The 27,700-nt window shown below is 43.5% G+C and overlaps 1 protein-coding gene across 7 annotated transcripts in view; it reads right to left on the bottom strand.

Moving 5' to 3' along the window:
* Window positions 1-2,005: 2,005 nt before the first annotated feature.
* Window positions 2,006-27,700, bottom strand: part of SLC35A5 (solute carrier family 35 member A5) — a 28,311-nt gene continuing 2,616 nt past the window's right edge. For 2 of the 7 annotated variants that reach the window (XM_010592955.3, XM_010592956.3), the window contains exons 2-7: window positions 26,147-26,295; window positions 20,452-20,550; window positions 18,210-18,343; window positions 15,455-15,522; window positions 7,966-8,746; window positions 2,006-6,621 (exon numbers count right to left, since the gene is read on the bottom strand). In XM_010592955.3, coding sequence (XP_010591257.1) covers window positions 6,553-6,621; window positions 7,966-8,746; window positions 15,455-15,522; window positions 18,210-18,343; window positions 20,452-20,550; window positions 26,147-26,295 — 1,300 coding nt within the window. In that variant the 3' untranslated portion in view covers window positions 2,006-6,552. Of the gene's footprint in view, window positions 6,622-7,965; window positions 8,747-15,454; window positions 15,523-18,209; window positions 18,344-18,474; window positions 18,585-20,451; window positions 20,551-26,146; window positions 26,296-27,700 lie in introns of those variants that run through there. The other 5 variants (XM_023551820.2, XM_010592957.3, XM_003412863.4 and 2 more) reach the window with 4 other exon arrangements.

The raw sequence follows: 27,700 nt of genomic DNA, 5'->3' as shown, positions 1-27,700 counted from the left end.
TAAAAGAAACTTTCAGACTGGTTCAAAATATCAAACTAACTTTCTCAGGGAGGTTAATGTACACAAAAGGATAAGAAAAAATATACCCAGTAATTCAATCAAAAATATGCTAGCAACAATAATTAATAAACTTTAATGATATCAATACTATCAACATAAATATCAATACATTATTAACATTGTTATAACATTAGCATTTATCATTTTTATATTAATGCCAAAAAATACAACAGTGAACAATGCAAAAGGAAAATGGTAAGAAACACCAGACAGTGAAAGAAATCTTGTAATAATAAATGGTGAACTGAGAAAACAGGCTATACCTTCTGTTTCAATGGCCATGGAACATACATGAAAACTGTCATAATGGAAAAATCCATAAATTCCAAAAACAGAAAGAGTACAGATCTCATTCTCCAACCAAAATGTGTGAAAACTAGAAATAAAGCGTGAACAAAAACCTCCATCACACTGCTGTTGACTTAAACGAGAATCTCGGGTAATAATGACACCACTATATTTCAAAGTCTTTGGGGACTGGCCAAAGGTGTGCCAACTCCAAGGAATGTTTCTATTGGTCTTAAGCAGATTCATTAACAAACGAGACAGAACAAATGCATTTCACCAAGATGGAAAAAGAACATAAAATAAAACAGTAAAAATGACCTCGCCCTGCAGAAAACCTGTGCTCACCAGCTGCTGTAGTTGCCTCAAGCATCATCTTATCTCTGCCAGGATAAGTGACCAGGCTGAGGGGGCTGGGGTTGCGTTTCATTCTAACAATCCCATACGGATGTGGCATGGGGCCGGCTGCCTGCTCCCACCGGCCTCCGTGCCCTGGAAAGATCTAAAAAGCATCAGATTGATATGTTCCCTTGAAGTTTTGAAAGAGCTCACCAATAAAATTGCCTAGGCTTGGCCCTTTCTTGAGGGGCCCTTTTTTCCACAACATTCTGTATTTCTTCTTTTTCTTGGTTTGCTCTTGGTCATTTGTATCTTGCTAAAAACAAAGGAACAAAAAACTGATTCTTCATGCAGAATTTCAAATTTATTAGCATAGGAATTTATGACTCATTCTCTCATAATTCTTTTTATTTCCCCTGTTACTGTAGTTCTATTTTCTTTCTCATTCTCAATTTTGTACGAATGGTTTCTCTGGGTCATTAAAAAAAAAGTTGGCAAACTGTTTCTAATGAATTTTTATTTTATCAAGGTTTTTAATTTTTTTTTAAAGGTTTATTTTATGTTCTTTTTCCATCTTATCTAGTTGAAATGCATTTGTTCTCATTCTTGTTTGTTAATAAACATGCTTATGTTAGGGGGTTGGCTGTGATTCAATTTCACCAAAACATTACCTTCTCATTAAATTCATGTTTGACTTTAAAATGTATTGGTTGTATAGCTTTAGTTGTACTTTAGAAATTTGTTTTGGTTTTCATATAAAAACTATAAGCAAAGGACGTTGTAATTCGTATTTTTTTGTACATATTTAAATAACATTAAAGCAGAATAAAATGTCAACACTGATATGCTTGAGAATTCGTTTACATTTAAAAGAGAACGACTACTCTAGGCTTTACGGAGGGAGGATCACTTTCTTTCCAGTGAGTTTGAGTTTCTCTGCCTCTTCTTCCTGCTGTAAAGATGAGTTTGTGGCGAAATGAGGGCACAAGCAAACGGGAAAGGAGGCAAGGGGAACATGGGCTGTGTTTGGTCAAGTTCGTTGGGCTGGCACATAAGGGAAGGATTCCCTGAAGTCGTATATTGTCTTGTCCAGCTCACCACTGGCAGGGATTCCACATGGCACATTCGGAGGCAAAAAAGCCTTAGAGTTATAAACAGAGTAACTGTCCCGAGTGTCCCCTCTGACACGGACCTTCGAAAGCCTAAGGCAACAGGATGTTGCTGGCTAAAGGATTCAGATCCTGTATCTAACTCATCTCTCCTCCTCTAACCAACAGCTGCCTTCCTGCCCCTCCTGAGGGTCAGGCACATTTCTGGGCAGAAGTTCAGTTCCAGGACCAGTGACGGCTGGAGCCAGGCCATGGCACAACGGGCCCTTCCGGTATCTAATCAATGGCCATTCAGGAATTATGACAGAAGAGAATAAGAGTAATGGGAAGGGGCTTTAGAAACCATTTAGTCTAACTTCTCTGCCAAGGAAGCAATCTCTTCTAAAACATCCCTGATAGTGATGCATAAAAATAACCTCTCCCTAAATCTTAAGAGAATTTACTACTCATTCTCTACTACTCTCCAGGTGCACCTTCCATTGGTGAAAACTATCAGTTGTTGGGGGGGAACCGGTTGCCATCAATTCCAGCTCATGGTGAACCCCAAACGTGTGTTACCGAGTAGAACTGCTCCACGGGGTTTTCTTGGTTGTGATCGTCACAGAAGCAGATTGCCGGCCTTTTTCATGGTGCAGCTGGGTAGGTTCAAACTGCTGATCTTTAGCAGTCGAGCGCAAACCGTTTGTGCCACTCAAGAAACCTTTTGTTCAGAGTCTTCTTTAAAACGAAAGAATAGCCACTGCCCTAAACTCGCACTGCATTTGGTTCTCCAGCGTGCAAGTCTGCTTTTTAAACATGACCGTTGCTCTTCTGGAAACCCTGGTGGCATAGTGGTTAAGTGCTGTGGCTGCTAACCAAAAGGTCTGCAGTTCAAATCAACCAGGAGCTCCTTGGAAACCCTGTGGGGGCAGTTCTACTGTCCTGTAGGGTTGCTATCCGTCAGAATTGACTCAATGGCAGTGGGTTTGGCTTTTTGGTTTTCATTGCTCTTCTCTCCAGGTTATACAGTCCCTTGACTCCAAGAATATCTAAGATCACAGGATGTTGTTTCTAGGCCTCTCATCTTTTAAAATGGTGGTACCCCCAAAGTACTCCCGTGCATTCACCTCAGTTCCAGTTCTATTGGTGGTGTCATGGATTGAACTGCGTCCTCCAAAATATATGTCAACTTGACTATTATGTTAATGAGGCAGACTCAATCAACATGATTAGGCTGTATTTTACATCAGTCTCTTTTGAGATGTAAAAGACAGAAGCGAGCAGAGAGGATGGGGACCTCATGCCACCAAGAATGAAGAACTGGGAGGGGAGTGTATCCTTTCAACCTGCGGGCCCTGTGCTGAGAAGCTCCTAGACCAGAAGATTAATGACAAGGACCTTCCCCCAGAGCTGACAAAGATAGAAGTCCTTCCTCTGGAGCTGGCGCCCTTAATTCAGACTTTTAGCCTCCTACGTTGTGAGAGAATAAATTTGTTTGTTAAAGCCATTCACTTATTTGTTATAGCAGCACTAGGTAACTAAGACAGGTAGTAAAAACGCACAACTAAACCTTATTCTGAGCAACAACACGCTTCCCAAAAAGGAGTGTGATGGATAAGGCTGTGTGTGAACCTGGCTGGGCCGTGAGCTTCCGTGGTTCGGCAGTTAGGACGCAGTTTTGCAGTCCTCCGATGCTGCGATCACTTCCACGATGAGACTTGGTATCATGTGAGCACCTCCATGATGGGATCTGCTGTAACCAGTCAGACTGAAAGGGAGTTTCCTTGGGCATGTAGCCTCCATCAAATAAAACTAGACATCCTGGCCGGGCTTGCGGGCTTTTGCTCACTCTGGATCCCGCTGCTGGCTTCCGTTCATCTGACCTCTGGTTCTTAGGACTTGAGCTAGCAGCTTACTTGTGATTCTGCCTGGGGATCTTGGAATTTGTCCATTTTTGCAGGCTGTGAGCAAGAGCCTTGCTCTCTGACTTGCTGATTTTGGGTTTGCCAGCCTCTGCGGCTGCATCAATCAGGAGAAGCCTCTATCCTGACCCGTGGACTTGGGACATTCCAGTCCCTACAACCTTGCGAGCCATTTCCTTGATATCAATCTCTCTCTACATATATGTATATGCTTTACTGGTTCTGCTTCTCTAGAGAACCCAGCCTAAGACAAGGGGGGTGGAAAAAAAACAAACTGTAAATAAAAAACCAATCTTCATGCACTACTGGAATCTTCTATTTAATGCATTTTATAAGTGTCACCTTTGTAAATAATATTTTTACAATTGTGTCTGTTCTGTAAGATAAAATTTTTGCACGCTTTATTTCCCAAAAGTGAGCTTCTTCCGCACCTTATTTTCCTTATCTTTAAAATGAATCGCCATAACAGATGTAATCTTCCTGGTTAATGGAACTCTGGTTGGAATGCCTCTGATAAGGTGACCAGATTACTTATTCTCAGAAGTTAAGATCTACCAAAGAGAAAATTTTAAAACTTGTCTCATTCCATTTTTAGAAATAAACAGAATTCCACATTGCACCTGACATCACAGAGTGGCGACCCATGATAAAGGGTTAAGAAGTATTTTAATTACAAATTTTCCACCAATTCCTGCCAACCATATGACTCTGCATATCACAGATGGAGGCTTTCTCCACTCCTGTCAATACAACAGAAAAAAAAAAAAATCTGTCAAGATGATAAGCACTTTGTTCAGAGTTGGAATTTCTCTCCTATTCAAGAATCTGATTGTCGATCAACTACCAGGACACTTCATTTTTCCGTTTTTGAAGAAACTCTAAGATGTAAACATTCCCTACCCCCAATAATTTTTTTAGTTATTATTCATATACGATATGAAATAAATCACAGTATTTTACCTCACGGATGCTGGTGGCGCAGTGGTTAAGCGCTCAGCTGCTAGCTAACCAAAAAGGTTGGTAGTTCGAACCCACCAGCAGCAGCTCCACAGGAGAGATGTGGCAGCCTGCTTCCATCAAGATTGCAGCCTTAGAAACCGTATGGGGCAGTTCTAGTCTGTCCTATAGACTATGAATCGGAGCTGACTCAACGGCAACTTAAAAAAAAATCTTTATATTTACTTGCATGAAAATCAGGGTAAAGAGGAGAAGTAATGCATATAGGCTGCATGAGAATGACACCTTGAAGTTCACATTTACAGGGTGGTACCTGTTGACATAGGGCCCCAGAAGCCAAGGCCTGCTTGTCTATCGCCATCCACCTGTATGACACAGGCTGGGCCTCAGTTTTGTTAGTTTTCTATCACCCGACTGGAAACCCTGGTGGCATAGTGGTTAAGTACTACAGTTGCTAACCAAAAAGTCAGCAGTCTGAATCCACCAGGCGCTCCTTGGAAACTCTATGTGGCAGTTCTACTCTGCCCTACGGGGTCGCCCTTGGCAACTCTACGGGGCAGTTCTACTCTGCCCTACGGGGTCGCCCTTGGCAACTCTATGGGGCAGTTCTACTCTGCCCTACAGGGTCGCCCTTGAAAACTCTATGGGGCAGGTCTACTCTGCCCTACGGGGTTGCCCTTGGCAACTCTATGGGGCAGTTCTACTCTGCCCTACAGGGTCGCCCTTGAAAACTCTATGGGGCAGGTCTACTCTGCCCTACGGGGTCGCCATGGGTCGGAAAGGCAACGCGCTTGGCTTTTGGTTTATCACGTGATTTCTGTGCCTTATAAAGTGAGTGTGCCGCATGCAAACGCACCTCAAAAGACATCGTGCGTGCTAAGTGTGAAAAGTTATTACTGTAAAATGCTGTATTTTCTCGGCTTTTCGAGTAACGCTATTTACGCTTCAATCTAAGTCAACACTTGGCTGCAAAGGAATCCCTTTAAAAGGGTTCTTAAGCATTAGTCTTATTGGATGAGTCTGAAGTCAGAGCCTTAACTCTGGCAACAGGGTATGACACAAACACACAAAACAGTCACCAGCTCTGAATAACAAAAATAAAACCAAATTCCTTTGTATCAATTCTCCAAAACGCAATAACCCAAGAGTAACGAGGTCAAGATTCTGTGATCTACAAACTGAGGAGAAACAAAGACATGACTTGTCCAAGTGATGAGTCACAAGCGGTAACTGGTGATTGGGAAACAACTTTCACTTAAGCTGCCGCTTATCGGTGCAGAGAAACATCGATAACTAAAAATCCGGTTTCCCATGAATTCCTAAAAATTGCTTCTTCAGCAAAACATTTCGCTCAGACTACATCACCCCAAATCTACAGTGTAGCCGGAGAGTCGGGCTCCTCAGCCACATTTTAAGACAGAGTCCTATTGTTTCTTCGCTACAAAATGAGTATCTCTCAGGCCTTAAAATTCAAGGGGCAACCTAGGTGATGTTTATAATCATAAAAAAGGGAAGGCTTTGGCGTGCAGACTAGCACTACGTGAATATCAGTATCTGGCAAACTGATTTCTACTGGTGTATTTACAGGGTACGGTTACTACTGTGATTACGGCAAGCTTTCTGGAACTCTGAAGACAAGGGAAACATCTGTAAGTACCCCTTCCTGGCTTCTCCAGCACGGGGGCATTGCTGCAGTCGCTACGCTATTAAGTCCTCCGTCAGTCCCTCAGAACTTGCCAGTTTTTGGCTGCTTCAAGCCTTGGATGGAGTTGTTTAGCAATTGGTTAGACACAGGCAAAGGGTTATATTTTAGAAACATTCTCAGTTTATCAAAGTGAAAAGGTAAGTATTTCGAATGTGAAAATTAAGCTCGTGAGAGCTGCCAATTATCTGGGTACTAATCAGAAAGCATCTTCATCCGACTCATTATCACTCTTGGGTTTGGTAAGTCGCTGCAGCTCCTCCCCGTCCTGCGAGGAAACAAGAAATCAGCCGTTAAACCCACACTAGGGAGACACCATTTCTAATGACTGCTAATGATGACTTATGTGTCATCAGTCTTTTATTTAATTAAAGTATAAATATAATATGGTCAAATGAAGTTAAATAAATACTTTTTTAAGTTTTTGGAAAGCTAATTGCAGAAGAACACCGAGATAATGAAAAAGTGAAATGCACTCAGTACTTGGATTTCAAAGTCAACAGGAGGAGCCAAAGCACCCTCTGCTGGTCTTGAGGAGAAATAACTAAAAGGTGAAGGAATAAATTATAGACCTTGCTACCTACACTGGTTTTCCTTTACTTAAAAAAGTAGGGCAAACAGTGTTACTGGCCAGTTGGAGAAGAACGAGGGGCTTCTGAGAGCAAAGCATTTGGTACCCGCGGTTCCAGCCTTTCACCCTGCGCACCTGTCCTCACCACTTCAGGGCACTGCATCAAGCTGAACTGCACCCTGAACCCTAATAAGCAACAGCTTCACTTTCCCAACGAGTGAAATGTTCACGTATGAAATGTTTCCAATGCTGTGCTCACGAAAACTGAAACCTAAAGCTCGACAGAGGAGTCTATTTTAGCTCTGATTTAAACACATATTTAACTCCTTAACTGTATCTGCAGAAGATACCGGATCTGCTAACAACACTACTGACAGACCCTTTTAAAGACAATGACATGCAACGGGCAGATATTCAGAATAACAGCATCAGCATTTGTCTGGAAAATATTTTTCTCCTAAATGCAGAGATCTCTTTGAAAACCTTCTTCTTAGTGGGATTAAGAGGCCCTGCTCTTCTGGCACACTGGTTTATCAGTAACTACAGGGAGAATTAAGGAGCCAGGTTCTCTATTTAATAGGACGTATTTTTTTATTTTTATCAACGTATAAGGTCAAGTTTTCTTACGAATGAGGCTTGTCTCCTGAACAAGGTGGAGTGGAAAGACCAGCGGACTAGGAGTCGGACCCCACAGGTCTACCACCAGGTCTTCACTGATTAGCTGTAAACCAGTCTCTGAGACGGCTTCTTCACTTGCAAAATTAGGGAGACTGGACAAGATAACTTGCAAGGCATCTCCCAGTTCTGTGAGGCTATGGTATTCTATGATACAACTAACTTGTAAGCTCCTTGGGGCCATGGTTTATACTTTTTCTCCACACTTGACAGCATTTATCACAAGCCCTGGCACACATCAGCAGTCCAACAAATGCTGCTTGGCTGATTTTTAAAGTCACAGAGCTCCAGTGCACTCTGACAAATCAGGCCTTTATCTCTGAATAGCCACACTTGGAATCTGAGAGCAACATCCTCACAGCTTACCCCACTGGAGCGCTCCCGAAGGCTGCCACTCAGATCGCGGACCCTTTCTTGTCTAGGTACGTGTTCCAGTCCTTGAGGCTTGCTGGCGTTATAAATAAATATAGAGAGAAGGACTGACGGGGCTTCCAAGAAAAACTCTAGGGAGGGCCTGAAGTCAAACACCAGGACAGACACGGTCATGATGATGACAGTGGTGACCTGGGCCATCAAAACATGGAACATATTATCCAGAAACTTAAGGATGAAAGCCACTGAGAGACCCTGGAATGCAGTGACAAAAATAAGGGCTACTGAAAATGCATTGTGGCCAAAGAACAATCCGCAGTTCTTAACCTGATCGCGGTTACTCCTCTGAAGGCCCAGGGTGAGCGCGTTAAAAAGGACACCAAAGAAATAGAGTTTGCTGTTCTGTATGAAGATGCTCTCGGCGAGCTGCTTCCCCTCCTTCAGGATCTTTTCATTATAGACATTGGCCATCGAGGAGATGAAACACTGTACTATAATAAGGACGTGGCCCAAGCCAAGACGGAAGTGACGGAAGACCCTGGTGGTGGCATTCCACTTAGCTTCAGGGAAAGCCCACTCCTCCGCTGTGCAATTATCTTTTCTGGGACACTCGTGTTTGAAAAGCAGGCAGGAATTGGACGGCTGGAAGAAGGCATCGTGATGAAACCCATGCCCTGCCAAGTTAGGCTGGGAAGCTTTGGTTCCGGCAGTCAGAGCCATAATAGACAAAAACAGAATCAGGAGGGAGGCCCACTGTATCCAGGTCAGGTGCCGCCTAGTCAAAGAGGAAAAACAAGATTTTACTACTGTTTTCTTTTGCTATAGCAGTAACTTCTACTGACAAGTCCAAGAGATGCCCGAGTACTTGGTTGGGCAAACTGTACATTCGTTGCTAGCACTGCCCACAATTCAAGCTCCAAGGAAACATGTTGGTGCCCGTCTTACTTATCTAGCGCTGCCAGAACAGAAATATCCCAAGTGGATGGCTTTGACAAATGGAAGCTTATTCTGTCACAGTCTAGGAGACTAAAAGCCCAAATTCAGGGAGTCAGCTCTGTTGGCTCTGGAGGAAGGTCCTTTTCATCAATCTTCCCCTGGACTAGGGTTCCCATGCAGGAACCCGAGGTCCAAAGGATGCTCTGCTCCCAGAGCTGCTTTCTTGGTGGTAGGAGGTCCCCTACTCCCTGCTTGATTCCCTTTCCTTTTACCTCTTGTGAGATAAAAGGTCACACCCCAAGGAAACTCCCTTCGTGTTGGATCAGGGATGTGACCTGAGTAAGGGTGTTATATCCCGCCCTAATCCTCTTTAACGTAATCTAATCGTCCCGCATTACCCACAGACAAAGATTAGGATTTACAACACACAGGGAAATTATATCAGTCCTACAAAATGGAGGACAACTACACAATACTGGGAATCATGGCCTAACCAAGTTGATACGTATTTTGGGGGGACATAATTCAGTCCATGACAAGGCCTCTGCTTCTCACACGTGGTGTTTTTATTCACTTCTGTCCCTTAAAGCCAGTGAGTCACTTCTCCCCTGCAGATCTGTGGTCAACCTATAGGTTTCAGTAAGCCTCCTTTCATTTCCAGAGGTGATCTCAGGCCCGGACAGCATTTATCATCATATATTATTATTATTAAGTTGCCTGGTAACTTATTTGCTATAAAGCCAGTTATAACAAGGATTCCTAACGAAGTGTTCACGAACCAGAAAGTATGTGGATGAGCTGTAGGAACCTGTGGATTCTCGCAGTGTTTCCAAATCTTCTGTACAGGTGCATTCTCCCCCGCTGGGGCGATTCTTCAAAGCTTCATCAAATTTTCCAAGGTGCTCATGAGCCAAAAAAGGCTTGAGGAGGAAGCTCGCCCCTCGATTCGTGATCTAAGCACAACACGTTATTCAGCAAACTGCTGGAGGATTACACAAGGATGAGGATGATCTTCTGAGCAGTGGTTCACAGTTTACAAGGTCCTAACAGTGTTTTTTCCTTGGCGGCGGGGGTGGGGGTGCTAACTACAAACTTGTGAGATACAGAGGACAGGTATTATGATTATGCCATTTTGCCGATTTATTCAGTTCAACAGACATTTAATAAGCAGCCACCAGGTTCCAGACATCTTAGGGAAATCAAGACTTGACCCCCATCCTCAGGATTTTATACTTCAGTAGGGAGACAGCCATGGAACTAGCTGACGACGATATAATGTGTGGTAACTGACACAAGCAGAGATATGCATGGTAAGAGTCAGGAGCACCGGAAAAGGAGTCACGGATGGCTTCCAAGAGAAAACGGCACTTGAGCTGGTGGATGAAACATAAACTGGAGCCTGCCATGTGAAAAGGAAGGGGGTGGATATGGCAGGCAGAGGAAGTTCTGTGCAAGGTCAAGAACATACGATGCTAATGGTGGGAGGAGCACCTGACCCAGGTCATCAGCAGCATTCTGGGGGGAGCAAAATCTTAGCCAGGTGAAGAGGAACCCCAAGAATGACCTAAGCTAAGGCAGAAGTTTAAAGCAACAGGTGAGAAGCTGAAATTATAAGGCATTTTTGCACTGGCACATTGATGGAATATCTACTATGGGGCCGGGCAATTCCTGCTCGTGAGGAAGAAGCAGTGCTCAATGAGGCTGACTGACTTCCCTAAGGTCACGTATTTGTGAAAGAGTAAAGAAAGGATAAGGTAGCACAGTAGTTAAGTGCTTGACCGCTAACTGAAAGGTCGGCAGTTCAAGCCCACCAGCCCCCGTGTGGGAGAAAGATCTAGCAGTCTGCTTCCGTAAAGATTGCAGCCTTGGAAACCCTACAGGACAGTTCTACTCTGTCCAAAATGGTCACTATAAGTCGGAATCAACTTGACGGCAATGGGTTTTACTGTATATTACAGACAAATAAGGCAAGACATAATCTACTGTTCCTTTAGATTTCAATTCTGACAACTGCAAGCTTTCAGATAACGGTGACAGTGAGAAAAAAAAAAAAAAAAAACCTAAGAAGACACTTAAGCTAAATGGTACCTACTGCAAACAATTACTGATTCAAAGTAACATTTCAAAAATCATTAAAGATATGGCTGAAAATGGTGGATTTCCAACAAAGAAATTACCCTACAGTGTTGGATAAGGATCTGAGTCCTTACACATGATCACTGGCTCTGCATGGTGGGTTCTGTACCTCACAGCTAAGCCAGTGCAACACAGACGTTCATTATTGCGCTCTGCCCACTGCCCCTGTAAAGCATCCCTGCTGGTGCTCAGAGCTGAGCGTGAGCCATCAGAAGGTACTCCACCCGAGTGCCTCTGCTCCTACCAGACTGTTTGTTCATGAAGAGTCTGTTTCTAAATGTGATTCTGCCAGGTGACCTCATTGTTCTGTGTATGGGTGCGTGTATATACAGTACATATGGGTACATAAACTGATAAACTATGAGTGGAAAAACTAAGTTGAGCAACTTGGAAAAACTGTTGTTGTAAAGGGCCATCGAGTCGATTCTGACTCACAGCGACCCTACAGGACAGAGAAAAACTGCCCCCACAGCGTTTCCAAGGAGTTGCTGGTGGATTCGAACTGCCGACCTTTTGGTTACCAGCCATAATTCTTAACCACTGCACCACCGGGGCTCTTGAGCTAATTATAAAAGATGAGGGAACAAACAATAAATCTCTAGAAGAATTCGACTTTAAAAGTATTTTTAAGGACTTGTTTCACTTCAAAGAAACTGAAACCAGAAATCATGGATGACGTATAATAAATGTCGCTTCATGCCAGAAAGAACTCAAAGAACTCCTATCAGCAAACCTCACCCATACTCAAAGGACAAGCCTTAGCTCTACAGGCAAAGAATGATCAAATAAATGTACATTTACGTGTTTTAAGCTAAAATAAATTGCTTAAGGGATCGATTCGGTTGCATGATTCCCCACTCTGAGTTCTAGCAAACTGGACAATTAAGTATAAATTGCATCTGGTAAGTGCACTCCTAACATACCTGGTGGCAGTAAGCCAAGGCAGAGCAAGCATGTGACTAAGTGGAGGCCTGCACAACTGTTTTCTGAGGAAACTACACACATTTCTTAGTAGCACAGAGTGATCAGGAGCACAGCTCTGAGGAATGATGATTTATCAAGTGGATGATTTTGGAGAAAATGCCTGTACTGCTCAGCAGCACTTTCCTTCATTCTTCTGCTGGTTTAGACAGTAACTAAGTTACCATAACTTCCAAGGCATCTATCATATGTTTCAAAATGTTTTTTAATAATTTTTCCCATAGCTTCCCTTTGAAGACATCAGAGAAGCTTAAACATTCTTTTTTTAAAAAGTAAGTGCTGATCTTGGTTACCTTTTGCTCCAAAACCTCAATGTTCAGGTTAATGCTACTTCCCACAGCCAAGACAGACAAGATCACAGGATTTTGCCAAGGCTCAGGAGGAAGCCAGTGAGGTCTCGGGCCCAATGCCTGCTCCAGTTTCCTTTGAACTGGGGCTATATGTCAATGAGCAAATTGGTACATTCACAGAGAGTTCCCCAGAAAAAGACAACAGAGCTTTGGGATGGTGATACTTCACTTGTTCCCACTATCAAATTCTTCCAACTAATCCTTGCATTAGTCCTAGGCTTATTTTTCCTACATCTGTAGCCTCATATTCTTTATCTGTATGGGAACCGGTGTATGACGTCAAGTTCATAAGGCAACAGCTTTACTAACATAGATGAAAAATGAATGAGTTGAGGCAAACAAATTAAGAATGCCATAGAATGCTTACACGGCTGTGCCTAGACCAAGATTTCACTGCCAATGGCAAAACAGTCAAATGACGCATAACCAATCGACTGGGTAGGGACAGACAAAAGACACACTAAACCAACAAAAAGATCAAAACAACAGCCTTAAATGGATTTAAAGTATAATACAATACTGAAAAGACATTCTCATAAAAGATATTATTAGAACAATGTTCACATTATTTCATCTATTTAGAGTAGCTTTAGTGTTGATTTTTCAATCAGTCAAATGAAGACCTACTCAGTGAGCTAAGTTATCGCTTGTGGAAACAGAAAAGATGGAGGGGTTTTATTGTTTCTTTAATGTAAATACCTTCCAGTAATGTAAACAAACAAGGACTGAAACAAAGACGTGAAAAACAAAGCAAACGCGTGTCTGAGATCTACACTGCTGCTCAGAAGACTAGGAGGTAAAGTACATGGAAGAAAAATTAACTATAAAATCTATACCAATGTTCATCATTATTAAAACTAGCAATAATTCAATCGGTATTTTTATAATTAGCAATATTAAAAGCAAACATTTAAAGTTTACAGTATAGATTTTTGATTCAGTTAAACTAAGAATTAACTTTCTTAATACAAAGAGTTAAATGCTTAACATTTTAACAAGAGATCTTTACTGTGGGGCAGAGCTAAGCCTACTGGCCAGTTTCAAGTAGGGCAATCCGTACATTCTATCTTCTCTTTGCTAAGTTCAATTTTAAATTGATGTTATTTTTACAGAACACTTGTATATAATAGCTTACTTACAGTACCATGTGTGCTCATAAATTGTAATTTCATAGAAAAAAATATTTTTACTTCAAGATATCTTTGAGAGTTTTGCTCCCTTATTAAATACTGAGCATTTTATTATGCCTTGCGGTCAATTTTTTCCCCTCTTTGGAAATGCATTTCTCATTTTATCCCAGGAATCAATACAAAAATATCATTGCTGACATTCATTTTCTCAGAAGCCAACTTTTTATCCTTCCAAGTGAGCTACATGTCAACTTCCAAAAGGCTTCAGAACATTTTGAATAGTGTTCTTTAAATTGCAAGTTAAATATTTTTCATAATTCGTAAAGAAAAAGAAAAACGGGATGCATAACGCATATTTCAATGTACTCTAACATTTGAATTGGACTAAATGTAATGTTCTGCTGCTATTCATGAGGTTTTCACTGGCTAATGCTTTTCAAAAGTAGACTGCTGGGTCCTTCTTCCTAGTCTGTCTTAGTCTGGAAGCTCCCCTGAAAGCTGTCCTCCATGGGTGACGCTGGTGGTACCTGAATGCCGGTGGCATAGCTTCCAGCATCACGGCAACATGCAAGCCTCCACAGTACGACAAACTGACGGACACGGCAAAGAATACTGAATATACCACGGACTGCCAAAAGAATGAACGAATCTGTCTCGGAAGAAGTACAACCAGAATGCTCCTTAGAAGCAAGGATGGTGAGACTGCGTCTTACATACTTTGGACATGTTGTCAGGATCCATCAGTCCCTGGAGAAGGACATCATGCTTGGCAGAGTGCAGGGTCAGCGGAAAAGAGGAAGACCCTCAACGAGGTGGACTGACACAGTGGCTGCAATAATGAGCTCAAGCATAACAACGATTGTTTAAGGATGGCGCAGGACCGGGCAGTGTTTCGTTCTGTTGTGCACAGGGTCGCTATGAGTCAGAACCGACTCGATGGCACCTAACAGCGACAACAACAAATGTAATGTTCGTTTCCTGTCCCCATCTTTCACACTAACTATTAAATTGAATGTTTCCTCAGGTTAAAAGAAAATGTTTCATGGATTCCATATACCGGAGAGCAGCAGGTTCATTAATTCATGTACTGAATTTATCTTCAGGCCTAAATGCCAAGTCATTCTTCTCCTCTACATACAAACGTGAAGAAGCACACTCACACGGCACAGTGAGAAACAAGAAATTAGAGGGAGACAGTGAGTGGAAAATTAAAAGGACAACCACGACAAATACGACAAGAAGGTGCTTTTATTTTTATCATCATCACCATCACCCCCACGTAACAAATTAAGCTGGAGTTAAGTCCCCACCAGACCGTCTCTCATCCTTCTTTAGGGCACACCCCGGTCCTCCCTTCCAGGCAGAGCCTATTTACCCAAAAGGAGTCACACTATTCAGGGGTCCTCCTGGAGCTAGGGAAGACTGGCCATGGCCTTTCGAAAAATTAAAAAACCCAGCACTCTTCCTCTCTAACCTAAACTCTAAACGTGAAGATTCCTCGTTCAAGTTCTCTGCCTCAAATCACGTACTTATCTCGAGTCATGTAATGATGAATTTGTCACCCTTCATCACCTCCAAACTCCAAATCACAAATGTACCAATAATCTTTGGAGCCTCCTGGTTTCCCATTAATGCAGAGCGATTCTGCCAAAGCAGCTGCTCATGAATTTTGTTGAAAACTCAGCACTAAAACTTAAGACAGCAATTATAACTCAGTTGATTCTCTTTTTCATGTGATGCTCAAAACTTTCCAACATCTTGTTACAGAGGTTTCAGTCAGGCTAGCAGCGGAGCAGTTTCCAGCAGTTAAACAACTTGCTCGACACACAAAACCAACTCAGCATAAAATCCCGGCCCTGGGACCTGAGGGTTCTGAGCCCTGGGTGTATCACTGCACCGAGGCTGGGCCCTTTCAAAGGAGGGTAGAGGCTCCCACAGTGAATTACTTACTTCAGCACTATCCTGAATAGAAGAGCTGTTGTTATAATGCTAAAATTCGAGAAGAGAACAGCCATGGCCTAGAAAGAAAGAGAAGATAGGGTTACAATCCAAACAAAGTACTGACCTCAGAAATCTCCCAGCTTGCTGGCTCACCTGACAAAAAAAGCTTTTGGTCAAAAGCCAGAGGGGTGATAAGGTCAGTTATTTCACTAGCGGATTCAATTTCATTTTTATCGCTTGCTAAGTTTATTCAGATATGATCAAATGGTTGCAAAGCCTTTGAAAATAGGTTTACATCCGGCGAATGCCGGTGAAAATAACCTGCGCGTGCAGATCGGAGGTCCTCCCACCCAAAGGCTCAGCTCTGAAAGTAACGGCTGCTGTCTTACGAAGTACTTCTTCAAGCTCTCAATGCTCTTTACAGACCTTTAGTGGCGCCTCCACAGCTAGACAGAGGGCAGGTACTGAGAGGCCCACTGAAATGGGCAGAACACGGAAGCACAGGTTTTTAGGCATCTTTACTGTTCAAGGAATAAAATCCATTTTTTTGGTTGAACTGAAGTGACTGAACACCAAACTCCTATCTGACAGTTCTTTGGATTTATTTAAGTTACTTTAAATACTTAGAAGTGCGTTAACCAGATCTTACAAAGACTTGTTCTTGTGATTTCAGTCCCATTTCACATATGAGCCTATTCATCTGAATAAATATATACTTTGCTCAGAAAGTAGAAAATGGTATCACCGCTCCCCATAACCGGACCTGACAACACTAGTAATTACTTTTAACACCAGTCCCGCTGATTTGTCACCCTGCCTTCCTCCTTGCTGCCACTTTAAGTTGATTAAACCCCGAGAGTATCCATAGTCTTATACAATCACTGTAACAGCCAACATGGCTGATGGGCAGCAGAACTGAAGAAATAAGAGCAGACACCTAGCAACAATTCCAAGAATATAACACTGTTGTTTTTCTATTGAATTTTTATGGGAATCAACATTTGAGGTTTTCTCAGTGTATTTCTCTGCAGACAAATGCTTCTGAGCCGCCACTTACAATAAAGAGGAAGAGCTGAGGAGGAAAGAAAGAGTGGCTGGTAAGGGGACGTGGTGGCCGTGATCAGTCAATAAGAGCAATACAAATGCATCCAGCCAAGCAGGCTAGCTGGAGTGGTGAACTCTGAACACTTTCCAGACTCTTTTATCAAGTGGTGTGGAATAAATAAAACACCAGAGCTCTCTGCTCCAAACCTTCTCTGCCTCTCTCTTTCACCCCACCCAGCTGGCGATCCAGTGCGCCAACTGGTTATTTCTCAACACCTGTGGATGCACACAATCAGAAAAGGAAGAGCAAAGCAATAACCTGGAAGAAGAACAGGGAAGTTGCAGTCTTGCTTTGGCACCAGCAACCAAGGCCTAATTTAGAACTAATCTGTTTAATATAAATAAAAGACAACAAATGTGTTTACTGAACGTGAGTAAGTACCTTGTAGGATATAGGGATTCTCAGATCTGAAAACACAGAAAGCGGAAGGAAGAATTTATAGAAGGATACCCTGGTAGCGTAGTGGTTAAGTGCTATGGCTGCTAACCAAAAGGTCAGCAGTTCGAATCCACCAGGCACTCCTTGGAAACTCTATGGGGCAGTTCTACTCTGTCCTACAGGATCACTATGAGTCAGAATCGACTCGACGGCAGTGGGTTGGCTGGTTTACATTCTAGGTGAACTGAGCACTTGCTAGTAGCATGGATCACAGGGCTGAAAGAACTTCCAGTCATCAACTGTCCCAGGCCCCTGCCTTTGGGCCCGAATGGTATCACTGTTCTATTTTACAGACGTGGCAAGTGAAACCTGGGCCAGTTGGGACCTTCCAGTCACACAGCTTCTGAACTGTGGGCAAAAGTCAAGCTCCTGTCTTCTACTTCAGGGCTCTTTCTATCACAGCATGTCACTCAGCTGTTTTCATCCCACTCCAAACTAAGGTGGCCACATGTAAGAGGCTTCACACGGAAGACTAGTACTAATGAAAATCTACTTACAATCAAAATGCCCGAATTCATTTTTTAAAGAAATCTGCAACATTTTGGCAACAAAGGCAACTGGGAGCTTGATTTTATAAAATACTGGGAAAATACGCACATGATCTGAACTGAGTACATAAAGGCAGAAAGAAGACCAAACATGAATCCTGATTACCAATGGCTCTCCAAGTTGAGACAAAGGATGCCGAGAGCGATGAGAAGTATTCTTAGTGTTATGAGTTACAGACGGCATTTATCCCTACCCTCAAAGAACATATTAATAAAAGGATTAAAGAAAAAACAAACATATGTACAAATAAAACACATACAAACTACATTAAAACGAGGCTAAGAGAGCACACAGAATGTATAACCTTCTGAGTTAATCACGGAAGCCTGTCTGGAAGTCCTACATGCTGAAGTTAACGCTAGACGCTGGTGGCTACAGGATGCTCAAGAAATGGGCAGACTGGTTAAGGTTTCAGGAGGCAACTGCGGCTCCTCGGCCAATAGGGCAATCCCCTAGAGCAGTACGCACAGTTGAATGCAGTCATGTTTGACAGAAAGAGACCCTGGCAAGCAGGTTGGTCATTCAGTGTTCAGATGATTCTGGGAAAACCTGAGGAAGGCCACCGAGGGCAACGGAAAATGAAGAGTGCCAAGGAAAATGATGAAAAAGAACAATTAGTTCTGGGATTCTCCGTGTTATTCCACTGTGGTTTTCTTTGTCGTATTTACTTACAGGCTGAAGGTAGGACAGTACGTAGAAGATAATCAAGTTATCCAGGAAGTACAGGAAGGCGGGAATGGACCACTTCATGAAACTGGAGACTTCCTTCCAGGAAGCACATCCCAAGTTTCTACTTTGATGATCTTCTTAAAAAACAAACAAACAAACAGAAAACACTGTTATAAATCAACAGTCTTGATGAGAACGCTGCATCCTGAGAAAGTACACTGCATTTGATTACTGACACAATAGTTTACGATGGGCTTTACGAACTTGCCTCTGGGAGTGACTATCAGCCTTAGGAAGTCAAGACAATCACTGCCTGCCTCGCTGCCCTTCCTCGCTGACAGCCAGCAGCATGTCTGGGATACGGTGCTCCTGATGCCCCTGAGCGTGGGACACAACAGGTAACACTTAAGATGGCTCAGGACAGACGTACGGTTTCTCTGACTACTCGGAGAGCAGAAGGCCGAGAAGGAGATCAACAAGTTAAAACAAGTAGAAAACATATGATGTCTTCATTCTGGGATTTTTCTTGTCTTCCAGGTAAGGGAGACGCTAAGTGGAAATTTACATTTATGGGACTAGAGAAAATGAGCTTTTACTAGTCCCAGTATGGGTCACTGTCCCATCTCCAGATTTACAAAACCTGAGGAAGGCACAGTAACAGAAAATGTGAAACGAATAGGTAGAAAACAGAAGCAATTTCAGTTTAAGCCCTGCAAACAATGCATGAATTTCATGAGATTAAGAAATACATTCCACTAATAAGAAATTCTGTGCCAATTGTGTCATGGCTTGAATTGTGTCCCCCCAAAATATCTGTCAACTTAGCTGGGCCATGAGTCCCAGTACTGTGTGACTGTCCACCATTTTATGTGATTTCCCTGTCTGTTGTAAATCCTATCACTATGACGAAACGAAATGGATTAGTGGCAGTTATATTGATGAGATACACAAGGTTAGATAGTGTCTCAAACCAATCTCTTTGAGATGTAAAAGAGACAGACAGGGAACCCCATACCACCAAGGAAGCAGAGGGCATCCTTTGGACCTGAGGTTCCTCACTGAGACGCTCCCAGACCAAGGGAAGACTGATGACAAGGACCTTCCTCCAGAGCTGACAGAGAGAGAAGAGAAAGCCCTCCCCTGGAGCCGGCACCCTGAATTCAGATTTCTAGCCTACTGGACCGTGAAGGAATAAACTTCTCTTTGTTAAAGCCACCCACTTGTGGTATTTGTTATAGCAGCACTAAATGACTAAGATAGACTGCAACCCTTGAGTGTGAAAAGACATCTTTCCGGACAACCTTTATACTCTAAATCCTATGTTTACCTCATGTGGGAAGGAAGATCAAAGTGACAAGAGAGAGCAAACGCTCAATGAGGTGAAGCCCAGCCCCTGGGTGGTGCGAACAGTTAATGTGTTCAGCAGCTAACTGAAAGGTTAGAGGTTCAAGGTCACCCACAGGTGCCTTGAAAGAAAGGCCTGGTGATCTACTTCCAAAAAATCAACCACTGAAAACCCTACGGAGCACAGTTCTGTTCTGACACACAAGGGGCTGTCGTGAGTTGGAATCGACCAGACAGTGATTTATCATGGTGGTGGGAGGCTACGTGTTCCACAGAGCACTCAATACTTTACAAACATTATCTAATCATTTGAGGAAGGGCTTGCTATCCCTGTTTGATCCCTGAGGAAACTGAAGCTAAGAGAAGGTAAATAATCCACCCTAGAGCAGTCTGGGGGACTCCAGCGCACTAAGCCGCCGCCCCTGCAGGACGCGGGAACTGATTTCAATATGCTACGTGTCAGTCAGAGGGCACAGTGATGCAGAAGATCTGCTGTGTGACCCAGCACAGGAACAGTTAACACGGTGGAGTAATGGGCAGGCACCAGGAAACCTGGAGTAGAGTCCAGGCTCTGCCCCTTCCTACCCATCCTGCTTCTCCATCCGTAAAATACGGGCAATCCTGCTTACTGCCCAAGTGCTGTGAGCATTCGACCAGGTAATAAATACTAAAAAAAAAAAAATTTTTAAATACTAAAGCATCTGTAAATGTCATATTGCTCTCCAAGTACTAATACCAACACCTACTATTATCATTAATAAAAATATCCTGCTTGTACCTTAGCTTCCTCATATGTAAAAGTAATGGGCTGGACTAATTAACACAATATGTTTCAGTCCTAAAAATATTTTGATTTTGTGATTTTTTTTAAACAGATACATAATACCATTTCAAGACTCACCTTTCTTTATAACCCAGAATGACACGAGCACACAGAAAACAAGCTTTACCAGTTCTGAGCAAATGTTCACGGTGGTTGGAAGATAATCATATTTGTTCTCTGAAATGTAACAGAAATGATTAATTTTAACTATATATTTCCCTCAAGATAATGCTTATGTACAGTTCATCGTTTCTAATTATTTTTAGACTTAAAAGTTGGATTTTAACATTAGTTATATTAAGCCTTATCCAGTTGGTTGTGCTCTATATGGATTCTTGAATCAATTCCCCTAACGTATTACCTATTCCTACCTCCTTCAGCTTTTTTTATTATCCTTGAATTTGATCGATATGCCTCTCATACTTTCATTCCAGTTGCTGATATATGTGTTGAGGAGGCCAGGACAAAGGCCAAGAAAGCTGAGAGGCATGGTGTCGACCCTGTCTTCAAAACACGACCATTAATCAAGACTCTCTGGATCTGGCTCATCAACCAGTGAGGAAACACCTGGCTGAGTTATTACCCAGCTCACGGTTCTTCTCATGTCACTTGTTTGCCTTGCTCAAATTGAGATACATTCAATGTATAATATTCTCTTAACTCAGCTTTCCAATTTATTTCCTGTCATGGCACACATAGAAAACGTCAATGTTTCTTCGGCACTTGGGGCTAACAGGTACGTTAAGGTAAAAACAGCAAGCTACTTACGGCAAGAAGCGGCTGGCCCAGGGCTCGGCTACCCCCAGGGCTGAGAGGAAATACTTTGGCACATTCAAACCCCTTCACCAGCTGGGAAGCTAAGTCCTAACTTAGAATTCAATCTAATTAGGAAACAAGGTCTGGTTAGCACAGCTTGGCCTTAGCAGTTACCAGTTTTTTCAAAACGCTTACAAACAACTTAGTTTATGATTTTGCCAAGGACAGGCACAAACTTTATTAGACCCAATGTTCAGGAATGCATTTTCTCTCTTCGGAAAATATCTGCTTATTCTTCTTGGTCATCACACAAAAAACAAAACCAGCAAAGCACAGGGCGGGAAAAAGCCAAGGTGACAGTCTCTCCATCCAGAACATCCTTTCTTCAGAGTCTTTCTTCCTCTTTTCTGCGGTCTCCCCTGACCTGAACCTAAGCAGACTCGTCCTTTACTCCTCCCTGCTCCGTCGCACCCTGTAAACCTCTACGACAGTTACTTGCCCCACTGCTTTACAGTTACTTTTAAGCATCTGTCTTACCCCCAGAACGTAAGCTCCCCATGAGAACGGACCATGTGGTCCCCTTCATGTGAGTGGCACCTTCCGGGGTCCCATGCGAAACAGGCACTTAACGTTAACCTGAATTTAAACATTTCACGAAATAAACATGTGCCTGCCAGGCTTTCCCCATTATTCAAAGCCTGGTTAAAACATCTCCTCCTTCCTTTTCTAAGGTCAAAGCCAGACCTAAATCCCAGTTATCATCCAGTGACAATTTGCATTGATCACTCTCATGTTGAAGAAGACAATTAAGGGCAGACATCTTACTTTGATTTTAAGGTTTTTTTCATCTAGGAAACCAGATATTAACTGTAAAAAGCCTGACCCAAGCTGCAAAAAGCCTCCTAGATGCTGCTCTACCACAACATAAATTTGTCTTTTCCTGCTAGCAAAGGATAGTCAACAACCATTACCTCCTGAATTTAGCTAGAAAAGACTTTGTTAGTTCTGGTTAGGTGCTGTCGAGTTGGTTTCAACTCATAGTGATCCTATAGGACAGAGCAGAACTGCCTCAGAGGGTTTCTAAGGAGTCACTGATGAATTCAAACTGCTGACCTTTCGGTTAGCAGCCTGAGCTCTTAATCACTGCGCCACCAGCACTCCAAAAAAAGACTCTAGGCTCTGCTAATTTAAATCTCAGAAAGTCTCATAACTGCAGGTGGGCGGAGGGCCAAATTTTTACCAACCAGGCCAGGGGTCACCTAGTAACCTGATATCAGCTGATCTCAGTACAAGGCAGAAGGCTGAAAACAACAACAACAACAAACAAACCCACTGCCATCAGGTACATTCCAACTCACAGAGACCCTACAGGACAGAGCAGAAACCCCCACAGGGCTTCCCAGGCTGTAATCTTTATGGAAGCAGATTGCCACGTCTCTCTCCTGCAGAGCAGCTGGTGGGTTCAAACTGCCAAGTGAACTGAGTGCTTAACCACCGCACCACCAGAAAAGGCTCCCTGAAATTTCCATTTCATCAGAATCCAAAGAATCAAGCATGATCTTGCAAGAGAGGGAGACAGGCTTAATTCTGGCAGCCCTAGACGCTGCTTCTTCAGTTTCTTTTTAAACTACACACCGTATTTCTCCACCTCTCTGCTGCTGCTGAGCTGACTCTCTCTCATGTCTCTATTCAGCAGTAAGGCTGGGTGGGTTCACGCTGCCAACCTTAGGTTAGTGGTTAGTGCAAACCATTTGTGCCACCTAGGGACGATACTTTCTCCATCCCTCCCTAAATAGCAGTCGGTGTCCATTCTCTCTACTTTACCCAGGTCCCTAGGTGGCACAAACGGTTTCCACTCAACTGCGAACCTGAAGGTTGGCGGTTCGAACTCACCCTGCAGCACTGCAGAAGAAAAGGCCTGGCGATCTGTTTCCATTAAGGTTACACCCAAGAAAACCCAATGGAGTAGATCTATCCTGTAACACATGGGGTCGCCATGAGTGGGAACTGACTCCAAGACAGCTAACAATCACCACGATCACTTTACCCCCTTTACATTCAGTTTCTTGTTCCCAAGCAGTCTGGTTTCTGATTCCATTACTGTACTCAAGCTATGTGGTCAAGGAGATTACCAAACACCTTCTAATCGCTAATTCCAAACTGTGGCCCTGGAGTTGATTCTGACTCATAGCTACCCCGCACTCCAATTCCAAAGGACAAGTTTGAAACCGTATCTTATCTTGACCTTGCAGTTCACTTGGTCTTTTACTGTTTTGTGTGTTTCTACAAGTCTAAGTACATCTGGACAATGAATAAGGAAGACTGAAGAACTGATGCCTTTGAATTGTGGTGCTGGGAAAGGATATTGAATATACTATGGACTGCCAAAAGAACAAACAAACCTGTCTTAGAAGTACAACCAGAATGCTCCTTAGAAGCAAGGATGGTGAGACTACGACTTACACACTTTGGACATGTTGTCAAGAGGGATCAGTCCCTGGAGAAGGACAACATGCTTGGCAGAGTACAGGGTCAGTGGAAGAGAAGAAAACCCTCAGCAAGGTGGAATGACACAGTGGCTGCAACAATAAGCTCAAGCGTAACAACGACTGTAAGCATGGCTCAGGACCAGACAGTGTTTCGTTCTGTTGTGCAGAGGGTCGCTATGAGTCGGAGCTGACTCGACAGCACCTGACGACAACAAGTGCATCTAGTTCTCACACCTCCCTAACAATTCTTTCTTAATGTCTTTTATAGTCTCTTTTAAATGTTGACATTCCTTAGACCTATCCGAGGCTCTCTGCTTCTCATTCTACAGTGCTTGCGCTGAATACGCCTTCCTCTCCCAAGGAACCCTGGTGGTACAGTGGTTAAATAGATCAGCTGCTAACTAAAAGGTCAGCAGCTCAAACCTACCAGCTGCTCTTCGGAAATCCCCTGGGGCGGTTCTACTCTGTCCTATGGGGTCACTATGAGTTGGAATCCACCCGACAGCAACGGGTTCTCCCATTAACGTTAGTGGCCCTGAAACTAGACTGTGAAAATATTTAACTTACTTCCCACTAGACTATCCACGTGAATAACTATCCCCATTCGCTTCTTTAATTGGTTATTTCCTTCACATGCTCGATGTGTCAACGCTGCAGGACTCTGCAAAGAACAAGGACGTAGCTCCTGGCCTTTTGGAAGGCACGTAACTAGAACTATGTAACCTCAGAACTCTGCCCCGACTTGTTCTTCCTCCCGAGTCCCCATCTCAGCCGAGACACCGTCAATCCACTCAGCATCCAAACCAGGAACGTTTGAGCTCTCCACCATTTCTTCTTCAATCCCCACAGTCAGTATACCCTCCAAGTCCTGTGTTCCTAAATCTACCCACAGCCCATCCCTACTTGCAAAGCCTGCGTGAAGTTTTCATCATCTGTGGCTTGACTGTGCAATGAAGCCTTGACTGGTGGCTGCCCTGCTCTTAGTCTCTTTCCTTGCAGTCCATCCTCCACGCAGCGGCCACAGTAATCTTCCTGGTGTTATTCCTTCGGTTTACTGTCCTGCTAGGATTCCTTGGCCCTTAGCCACCTGATTATGACTTCTCTCTCCAGACAAGCACTCCTTCTCCTTCTCCTCCAAGTCTTTAAATTTTTTGCTTAGTAATTCTGAACTACCTGTTCTCACCACATACCCTGCTTCTTTATGACCCTATTCCTTTTCATAAGCTGCTGTCTCTGTTTGGTGTATCTCTGGCCACTGTGTCTTCTTGAGGATCAGCTATCACCTAACTGGGGAAGTGTTCCCTGGCCCCTCTGAACTCCACACCTTCCCCTCCCAAATAGAATCTACCACTTCCTCCTCTAGACTACCTCAGTATCTGCTGCCCATTTCTAAGGCAGTCTGGTGGTGCAGTGGTTAAAGTGCTCAGCTGCTGACTAAAAGGTCGGTGGTTCAAACCTACCAGCAGCTCCACAAGAAAAAGATGTAGCAGTCTGCTTCTGTAGAGATTAAAACCAAAAGACCAAACCTGTTGCCATCAAGGCGATTCCGACTCATAGCAACCCTATAAGACTAAGTAGAACTGCCCCATACAGTTTCCAAGAAGCACCTGGTGGATCTGAACTGCCAACCTTTTGGTTAGCAGCCGTAGCTCTTAACCACTACGCCACCAGGGTTTCCCTATAAAGATTACAACCTTGGAAACCCTACGGGGCAGTTCTACTCTGTCCTACAGGGGCACTATGAGTCGGAATCAGCTCGATGGTGATGCTTTTTGGTTTTGGTTTCTGCCTACCTCTATTACTGTGTTGACTGTATTTTCATGGTGTGTTTACATGTATGCCTCCTTTAATAAAATCAGTTTTAGAGCACAAGGTCCTCATCTTACCTTCTTTGAAACCTACCAGTAACACTTAGCCCAGTGCCTGACAAATAAATGTGAACAGAAAGAGAGACTTAGATACACATCTGACTCCCCAAGCAGACTGACATAACGACTGCATGTGTCCTCAATAAATAGTGTGGGTACTGTATTTAGTTTTGTGGAATTATATTAAATTTGCTTAAATACAAACTATTACATTTTAAACAAAAAGAACAATCCCTGAGAAAATATTTATCAAAGCTGGTCATCTGGCCCGTTCCACTGTCCCACTGATATGCTACCTTGCAAATGTCAAATGTCCTAACAAATATATGGTGCTTCCTTCAAAATATGCTATAACTGTACGTATTGTCGCAGGCCCAGAAACACCTGTGGACTGGAGCAACGTTCTCATGTAAAGGTCTGACCTGTGCCAAGGGGTTATGATTCTGTACCCAACTAACCCAAACTTCACCCCAGCCTCAAACTTTTTCTGATGAAAGAATGAAAGGCCTAAAAAAGTCCAACTTTCCTATGCTTTATTGGTCACGTGAAGTAGAGTGCTCGATGTTATTACACCATTTTATACACCAAGACACTGATGACAAGGGTCATGGTGTGTGATAAGATGGAAGCGTTCCACACATACTCCCAGTCTTCGCTTACCTTCGTTGGCGGAATATTTCACCAGCAGGAGGCGACTTGAGCTCAGAGCGATGAATATGGCTCCCAGCAGGAAGGTGTACATTGTAGACAAGGACCACAGCACAGGACGGCCACAGCGCTTGCTTTCCATTCTACTGCTCTTTAACTGTCTTGGAGAGAAGAACGCTTTGTCAGCAAATACTCAAAGACAAATAAGTGTGCACATACAAACCAAAAAAACCAAACCCGCTGCCATCGAGGCGATTCTGACTCACAGTGACCCTTCGGGACAGAGTAGAACTGCGCATGGGGTTTCCAAGGAGGAGCTGGTGGATTCAAACTGCCAACCTTCTGGTTCGCGGTCAAGCTCTTAACCACTGCGCCACCAGGGCTCCAGAACAACAGCAAAGGAATTTTTTTACACGTCTTGGCTATAACTGTATCAGAACAGAGTGGAGGAATACAGGAGAAGCTATAGGAAGGAGATGAAAAAATCATAACCAACAGGAGGGGGAATTCTAGAGACAGAAAAGGCAGGGCCAGATTAGAAGTGCTGACAAAGGGAGCAAGTGAGCAAGGACGCTCTGAGGCTGCATTGGAGGAAAAGAAAACGGCAACTATGAGAAAGCGAACTTTCCTACGTTCTGAAGACAACTAAGCGGATCACCAAGGTACACCAGCCACTAATTCCTAAAATAGTGATTTTCAACTGGGGGTGATTTTGTCCCCAGGGGACATTTGGCGATGTCTAGAGACATTGTTGGTTACCACAATGGGGTAAGTGCTACCAGTATCTAGTGGGTAGTAACCAAGAATGCTGCTAAACATCCTACAATGCACAGGCCACTCCCTAACAAAGAATCGTGTCGTCGTTGCTACGTGCCGTTGAGTTCATTCCAACTCACAGAGATCTTCTTTGTAACAGAACAAAATATTGCCTGGTCCTGCACCATCCTGACAATCATTGCTGCAGTCACTGTGTCAGTCCATCTCACTGAGAGTCATCCTCTTTTTCGCTGATCCTCCGCTTTATGCAGCATGGTGTCCTTCTGTAAGAACAGCACAAGGGCAGTGTCTGACCTCCTCTAGCTTCACAAAGCGAAAAGAGAATCAAGACCAACAGCCCAAGGCTGATTCCTACGAGGCAGAGGCCAGACAGGCCTTCTCTCTCCCTCATCTTTACTAATTTTGACATCAACCGTCCCTCCCGCAGCACTCTCCATTTCTCTGCTGGGTTCAACAATTCATTGCAACGGCCACAAAGAACTCACAGACCATACTCACAGTTATGGGGTTTATTCGGGAAACAACAAGTTACAATTCAGGATCAGGACCACTCAGGATACAGTTCTTCCATCAAGACAGCCTCTTCCAAGCCGTACGGCCTCTGCCCAGAGGCACTCAGCTTTCTCCCTCCGTGGGCTGGGAAGCCTACCGCGCCATTTCCTGCTGCAGTTTCTTTGCTACTGCTTCTCGCTGTTTTCAGGGCTACAGTTCTCTGTTTCCTGGGAGCCTCTGAGTGCAGGGACCCAGGGTCCAAAGGATGTGCTGGCTCCTGGCTGTTCTTCCTTGGTG

This window comes from Loxodonta africana, chromosome 1 (assembly GCF_030014295.1).
Source record: "Loxodonta africana isolate mLoxAfr1 chromosome 1, mLoxAfr1.hap2, whole genome shotgun sequence".
Lineage (NCBI taxonomy): Eukaryota > Metazoa > Chordata > Mammalia > Proboscidea > Elephantidae > Loxodonta > Loxodonta africana.
This window is presented reverse-complemented; position numbering and strand designations above follow the sequence as displayed.